The following is an 8,290-nucleotide window of genomic DNA, read 5'->3' as shown; positions in this document are numbered from 1 at the left end:
TGATTGGTAATAAATTTGAAAATATAACAGAAACAAAATATGTGATTTTTTCAGCTCAATCTGAAAATTATTTTAATTTTATATATTTTATATATATAGGTTGTATTATATTAAATTTTGATTTTTTAAATAAACTTGATTAAGTAAAAATTAATAATATTGATAAATCAAAATTAAAATTTAATAATAGTACATTGATTATATTCATAATAATATTGCATGGTTACTAATTTTGGTTTTATCTAAATTAAAGTTACATTTTTTTCAATTATTTAAGTATTGTTGTTATAACTAAGCCACATTTGTCCAGCAATGTCATCTCTAACATTTTCCATCTAGGCCATATAAGCTTGACTGAAATTCAACTCTGGTGTCTCAGAAATTCCTGCTCCATCTCCTTCTTGTTGGTTTTCAGTTGTTGTATTAGATTGGCTTTCAGTTCCTTCAATATCTTCTACAGTTCTGGCATCAATTGAATATTGTTCAAACATTTCATCATTAATATAATGCATTCTAATCCAGTTATGGATAGCACAACATGTTATTGGTATTCGACGTTGCTTTCCAAGCAAGGATGGAGGCATTGTCTTCAAAATTGGAAACCTAGCTTTTAGAAGTCCAAAACAACGTTCAATCACATTACGCAATGATGAGTGTCTATAATTGAATAACTTCATCGCACCTCTAGGATGGTTCCCTCTTCCTCTAAAACGACGCAAGTGATAACGTTCACCACGATATGGTGCTAGAAACCCAGGCATATTTGGATAACCAGAATCAACAACATAGTATTTTCCTATATTAAAAGAAACTATTAATATATAAGAACATTTGAAAGAAAATTATAATGTATCAAAATTAGTTTATTTTAATACCTTCTAGTGGTATAGGGAAGTTATCATCTTTTCTCATTGCATCAAGAAGCACTCGGGAATCATTGGTTGTTCCTTCCCATCCAGCGTAGACATAAGTAAACATCATATTAAAGGAGCATGCAGCCATTACATTTTGTGTTGCATCTACTTTTCTTCCTCTAAATGCAAGTTGTTTTAGAGTTGGTGCAACTGCACTTACATGAGTACCATCAGTTGCTCCAACACAATCCTGCAAAATAAATTAGATAAATCATTACCAACATCAATTAAATTGATATGAATTATAACTAGTATATTATTAAAATTAACAAATTAAATTTACCTTAAACCATGGGAAATACTTTGAATTATTTTGAATTTCTGCTTGCACAGTGTTAAAGTCAAGAGGCCTTATTACTTCATTTCCTAAATAACACAATGCATCTAGCACTCTACCAAACTGACGACAAACAGTTTCTCCTGAATGTTGATATCTTTCAGCCACAGTTCTAACTCGTTGGTTGTGTGTAACTATCCATAGAAACATGACAACATCTTCTTCAACACTAATTACCCTATCATGTTCTATGACTTCCATTTCAACTAATCGACGACATAAAAATCTAAAAGTATTAATGTCCATTCTAATTGTGTAAAACAATCTATCAGGGTGTCCATTTAACAGCTCAAGTAAATATTGACGTCCAGACATATCTGAAGTGCGTAGTGGTCGTCTAATCTCTTGAGATTTTTGCATCTCTTGTAATCGATTAAGCATGATAACTTGACTAATTAATTCCTCACTTGATGAAGAAGAAGCATCACCAAATAATATTTCAAACTCCTCATCTGAATCATCCATCTTAGGTACTGTTGACGCGGTTCTTCGCCAACAGGTAATTAAGAGAAGAAGAGAAAGGGATTAGTGCTAAATGTAGAACCGTAACAGATATATGATCTTAGAGAATGAAAGAGGTGACTCAAGACATGTTTTTTAAGTGGTTCAAAGGTTAAAATCCTTCTACTCCACTAGTCAGTATTATTGCTCTATACTGGATATTTGATTACAGGGCCTTTTTTTTTACAATAGAGAATCCAACCCTTATTAAGTCCCAGGGTCTCCATATTTATAGGAGAAGGCACCTGGGAGTTGGTAAGAAGGTCATCTCGTGACCCTCTTATCTATCACATCAACTCTGTGACATTCATGATTAATTCCTAAACATGACACATTAGTGTGGTCAAATCGATAGGTAAGGAGATAATGGGCTGCACGGCCCAACCCAGTCGTGGGTGTCTGAATACGCACGTTCCTGCTGCGTGTCCAAGAAGTCAGGGGGATATCAGACACGTGATGTCTAATATATGCACGTTTACCTTGCGTGTGTTGACTTCACAAAGGGTCATAGCCTCCATATCCAGCTTGCACCACGAGCAGCATACTTGACTCGACCTTCGGCCTTCAGAATCCCTTCCCCAGTCTTGGGCAATGAAGGCGAGCCCTTGGGGTTTCCTCGAGCTAGGTAGGTACGACCTAATGACAGAAGCTCCAGTCTGCGGTGACGTCCACGAGATAACTATGATTAGGCCGCAGCTCGGCTCGCTAATCAGCCCGTGGGAAAAACAGGGCGAACATCTGCCCCCCAAGCCCCTGCTCGTGGTATGCCACGTCGGGTAAGACTGCAGTAGGGGCTTTTAGGCTTCCCCATGAACTCTTCATATTCCACCTCTTATGCAGGCACCTGATACGTGGAACATCGTGGTTGGTGACAGTACGCCTTACGAGAACCGCATTAAATGGCCTAGCCTATGCTCAGCCGTCGTTTCGTATTTCGAGTGGAGGGCCTCGGATCCCTCATCAGGGTCATCCAACGACCCTCTATACGTGACATTTCACGTATATAAAAAGGGGTGGCCACCCTACGCACGAGCCACCCTTTCATTTGAAATTTTTCCAAATCTCTTCTTCTTCTCTCTTCATCTCAGACGAAAGAAAAAACCCTCTTCTCTGTGACTGCTATACTCAGCGTTCAAGAGGCTCAGACGTCAGGATTTCTTCAAAGCTTTGGAAGCCGGTACTCTGACGAAGCTTTCACCCAGGCAATACCTTCACCCACCTCCCAGTCAAACACTGTAAGTTCCCTGACCATGTGTGTTTTGGAAATATATTTCACTGTAGCTTAGGTAAATATTTTACTGTAGCCGCATGCATGGTTGTATTGGGTTTTTTGGATATGGAGGGTGAAAACCCCTTTTTAGGCTAGGGTATTTTTGCTATAGGAAATCGTTTAAGAGTATGGTTTACAGGATGCTTTTTCTGGGGAAAATTTCTGGGTAGGAGTTTTGGAACTTTTGGGTGCAAAACCGGGTAGCTTAGGGAACACGCTTCACAAGCGGTTTCTATCCTGACCCTCCTGACACACAAATTCCGAGTAATCGGGGATCTGTTGGGAGCACAGGCGCGTGTTCATCGAACCGCGTGGTCCCACTCTCCACGGGCTGGGCTTACCTCAACTCGTGTAAATAGCATTTGACTTTTCCTCACGCTTGGGTCGCCTTTTCTGAAATGTTTTCTTTTGTTCGTTAGGCGACCAGATGGCACCGAAAAGGAACGCCCCCAAGAAGACCGTCAGCAGCTCGGCCTCACAGCAGGACAAAGGAAAGGCGGTGATGTCGGACTCCCCAATCCCTAACTTTGGGCCGGCGGTGGAGCAGGAGGTCGAGGTCGCTCCCGACGCCTTCTTTGAGGCGGAGAGGATCGTCTCAAAGGTCACCGACCAGACGAAGATCAACAAAATCTTTCTCTCCCACAACATCGCCCTGGGGAAAGCATCCGTGGTGGCCCGACCTGCCGCAGAGGGCGAGCGGAGCTGTGCGCCGCTCGACGAGCGGAGCTAGAGCGGCGAACATTTTAAGGCGAGGGCCTTCCTCCCACTGGATCAGTATTTTGCTGATTTCCTAAATTATGTGAGGTTGGCACCATTTTAGCTCCCCCCCAACTCCTATCGCTTGTTGGCTGGGTTGGAATACTTGTTTCAGAAGCATGAGTGGGAGGTTCCCACTCCTGCGGATATTTTATATTTTTTCTACCTCAAAGCCAGCCCGGACCAGCGGGGGTGAGGCGACGGGTTTTACTACTTAACCCGATTTCCCAATACGGCTGCGGTCATCGAGCTGCCCAGCCACCCCAATGATTTCAAGGACCAATTCATCATGTCGACGGGGTTTAGAAACTGCAAGCTCCACTACTTCAATCGTCCTCGTAAGTATCTTTTCTCCTTAGCTCGTAAGTTAAGTGTCGTTTCAGCTCCTCCCGTACCCCTTTCTGACTTAGGCTATTTCTGTAGCCATCTTCGCGAGGACAGAGAAGTCTATGACCCTCGGGGCCCAATACGAGACGCTGGCGGGCTTGCCCCCCAACGAGAAGGATTATCGCGTGCTCGTAACAGACGAGACGATGGTGGCCTACAAGCTGATTTTCCCAAATCAGACTTTGAACCTCAGGAGGCCCCGGGGGCTTCCCCCAGCTCGCGACACCAGACCCATCATCGTGGAGGAGGTCGCGGAAGACGAGGATGAGGAGGACGAGGGTGACGAAGTTCCGCTCGTGAGGAACAGGAAGCGGACCTTGGAGGTCGTCTCGATGACGGGCGAGGAGAGGATCCAATCCGGAGCAGCCGCGGGTCCTTCTGGCCAAGGTAACCCTTACACGTTTAGGAGTCTAGATAGGGCCACAGCAGACCCCCGGCTGTCTAGGTTCAATCCTAGGCAGCTCGTCCATCGTCACCGAAGCGATCCGGACCTGAACACAACCCTGCTCCATTGTGTTGACCGGCTTGTGCTGGACTATCAAGATAGCCGGCCTAGGGGTACCGTAGTAGTAGATAACACCCTAGCCTTTAGGTCGATCTTATTCGAGGAGTATGGGACCAACCTTCGAACATGGCCATCGCTCCGGAGGGGTGACGTAGCTCCAGGGCTTAGGCAGTATGTAGAGGAATCTAGCCCTGAGTCAGACCCGGACCCAGAACTTGCGCCAGCTCGGGAAGTGATCGACTTAGATTCTTCTTCTAGCCCGGGGGGTAGGATTCCCTTAGTACACATGGATTTTTCTTTATCCCTTCACTTTTGTTTTTGCATGATCGTTAATTCTCGTACTAACCATGTTTTTGCCTTGGCAGAAGATATGTCTCAGCCCGAGGAGAGCCTGTGAGATGCGGTTTTCGAAGTGAACGCTGCCGCGGGGCCAAGAGCGAAGAGGCTCCGGTCATCCAAGAACGCCACTGGGACACCCACCAAGTCCCCTGCGAAGGAGAAGGATCAAGCCCCAGCTGCACAGGTCGCGGGAGCGGTCCTTCCTGCTGCACGGGGAAGCAATATGCCTCCATTGGCTCCGCGAGCTCCACTCACTGCCCGGGATGTGGGAACGGAGGTCGGGACATCGGCCATCGTACCTTCTGATGTACGCATCCCAGTCAATCCCCAGGACCTGGAGAAGATCCCCGAGGTCTTTCGGGGAACGGTGTATGAGTTGGCGAACTACGCCGTCAGCCACATATACAAGTTTACCGAGAAGGAGCTCCGGGCCATCGAGACAATGAGCCCAGTGGGCGTGCTGGAATCTTCACCAGGCATGGCCATGACGGTAAGCTAACCTTAACCTTTTTGTGGTTCCTTTTTTTTTTTTACATCGTTATATTTTGCCCTGTTTTTATTTTTCTTCTAAGGCAATCGTCTTTCCGTCTTCGCAGAGCGTTATCGCCCTTCACCGGAGCATTATCAGGACCAAGACTCAGCTCGGGGACATGAGGGATGAGCATCAGACTACCCTGCAGGCGGCCAAGGATGCCCTGGAGGCCTCGCAGGTCGAGCTGGAGAAAACTCGTTTGAAGGTCCAAGAGCTCGAGACCTCCCTTACCACCTCGAAGACGGACCTAGACGCCGCGAAGACCGAGGTCCAGGCCGCCCAGGCTGCCCTAGAGGCCGAGCGGACAACTTCGGAAAAGTCCATGGAAGATCTGTTCTACCACTGCTGGGCCTACAATCCAGATGCGGACTTCTCCTTCATGTCAGCGAGCCTCTGGGAGCGCTTGCTGGTGAAGTTCCAAGCTCGCCTTGATAAAGAGGCGCCCTCGGAGACCGGGGATGGTTCTAGCACAGCTGAGCGAGGCGAGACGGCGACCTCCAAAGGCCCAAATGGCAGAGCTTAGTGCGTTTCTTTTCTTGTGCCCCCCAATATTTTTTAAATAATTTTTATGTAACCTTTGCATGAGGTGCTTTCACCTCGAGACAATTTGCTTTAACGCTTTCAATTGATCTCTTTTTTTCCTTTACGCACTTTGGCTACAATTTCTTGAAAAACTTAGTTTATGCTGATCTTTTTCCATATCTCGAGCTCTTTAGGGAGAACAACGATCCATAGACTTAAACCAACTTCTAAGTTTTATGACCCGGTTAAGACCAGGAACTTAATTTGAAAACTTAGTTCGCGTTAACTTTTATCCATATCTCGAACTCTTTAAGAAGAACAATGATCAATAGATTTAAATCAACTTCTAAGTTTTATGACCCAGTTAAGACCAGGAACTTAATTTGAAAACTTAGTTCGCGTTAATTTTTATCCATATCTCGAGCTCTTTAAGAAGAACAACGATCAATAGATTTAAATCAACTTCTAAGTTTTATGACCCGGTTAAGACTAGGAACTTAATTTGAAAACTTAGTTCGCGTTAACTTTTATCCATATCTCGAGCTCTTTAAGAAGAACAACGATCAATAGATTTAAATCAACTTCTAAGTTTTATGACCCGGTTAAGACCAGGAACTTAATTTGAAAACTTAGTTCGCGTTAACTTTTATCCATATCTCGAGCTCTTTAGGAAGAGCAACGATCAATAGATTTAAATCAACTTCTAAGTTTTATGACCCGGTTAAGACCAGGAACTTAATTTGAAAACTTAGTTCGCGTTAACTTTTATCCATATCTCGAGCTCTTTAAGAAGAACAACGATCAATAGATTTAAATCAACTTCTAAGTTTTATGACCCGGTTAAGACCAGGATAGGACTTAGTTAGCGTTAATCCTTATCAATATCTCGTGTTTTTTAAGAAAAACAACGGTCAATCGATATGAATCAACTTCTAAGTCATTAAGGAGACCTGGTTATATCCAGGTACCATATGCCCCCCAAGTAACTGGGAAAGGGTCTTTCGTGGTTACTTTAGATTACACTTGCAAACATACATAAAAACTGATTCTCATTAATACATAAAAAGTGGCCTTCCAAGCCTTACAAGTGAATTACTGATAATATTTCTTTAAGTGGATGGCGTTCCAAGTGCGCGGGACCGCCCCTCCATTAAGCCGGGCTAACTTATAAGTTCCCTCCTTAATGATTTCGATGACCTGGTATGGTCCTTCCCAGTTTGGTCCCAAAACTCCATCTTTGGGATCTTTCCCGGCCAGGAAAACTCTCCTTAGGACCAGGTCGCCAACGCTAAAGGCGCGTTTTTTGACTTTGGTGTTGAAGTAGCGAGTGATTTTCTGCTGATAATGGGCAAGCTGGAGTTGCGAATCCTCTGGCCTTTCATCGACTAGATCGAGGGAATTGCACAGGAGCTCGTGGTTTTGATCTTGGTCGTAAGACTGGACTCTATGCGAAAGCACCTTAATTTCCACGGGGAGGACTGCCTCACTCCCAAAGGTTAGGGAAAAGGGAGTATGACCCGTAGGAGTCCGATGTAAGGTCCGGTACGCCCATAGGACTTGGGGGAGCTGTTCTGGCTAGACCCCCTTTGCTTCGTCTAATCTCTTCTTGAGGCTCGCCTTTAGGGTCTTGTTGACAGCCTCGACCTGGCCATTAGCCTGAGGATAGGCCACGGAGGAGAAACTTTTCACAATTCCGTGTCTTTCACAAAACTCGGTGAACAGGTCGCTGTCGAACTGGGTGCCGATGTCGGAAACGACCTTCTTGGGTAGGCCGAATCGACAGATGATGCTCTTAACCACGAAGTCAAGCACTTTTTTGGACGTTATCGTTGCCAAAGGTTCTGCCTCAGCCCACTTAGTGAAGTAGTCGATGGCTACCACGGCGTAACGGACCCCGCCTTTTCCAGTGGGGAGGGCGCCAACCAAGTCTATCCCCCAAACGGCAAACGGCCATGGGGACGAGATCATCTTCAGCTCGACTGGAGGAGCTCGGGCAACTGCGGCGAATTGCTGGCACCTGTCGCACTTCTTCACGTATGAGATCGAGTCCTTGGATAGGGTTGGCTAGTAGTACCCCTGCCTCAGGACTTTTAAGGCCAAGCTATGCCCCCTAGTGTGGTCTCCGCAAAATCCTTCATGCACTTCCTGCAGGATGGCCTTTGCCTCACCTGGAAGAACACACCGGAGGAGAGGTAGGGAGTGCCCACGTCGGTACAACACCCCATCG

At 45.5% G+C, this 8,290-nt stretch overlaps 1 protein-coding gene across 1 annotated transcript; it reads right to left on the bottom strand.

Annotated features, from left to right (window-relative positions):
* Positions 1-335: 335 nt before the first annotated feature.
* Positions 336-1,716, bottom strand: LOC133780058 (protein ALP1-like). The gene is made up of 3 exons (XM_062219937.1): positions 1,198-1,716; positions 876-1,104; positions 336-796 (listed from the first exon to the last, which is right to left on the bottom strand). Exons 1-3 carry the CDS (start codon positions 1,714-1,716, stop codon positions 336-338), a joined length of 1,209 nt encoding a protein of 402 aa, XP_062075921.1.
* Between the last annotated feature and the right edge of the window lie 6,574 nt (positions 1,717-8,290).

This window comes from Humulus lupulus, chromosome 5 (assembly GCF_963169125.1).
Source record: "Humulus lupulus chromosome 5, drHumLupu1.1, whole genome shotgun sequence".
Lineage (NCBI taxonomy): Eukaryota > Viridiplantae > Streptophyta > Magnoliopsida > Rosales > Cannabaceae > Humulus > Humulus lupulus.
This window is presented reverse-complemented; position numbering and strand designations above follow the sequence as displayed.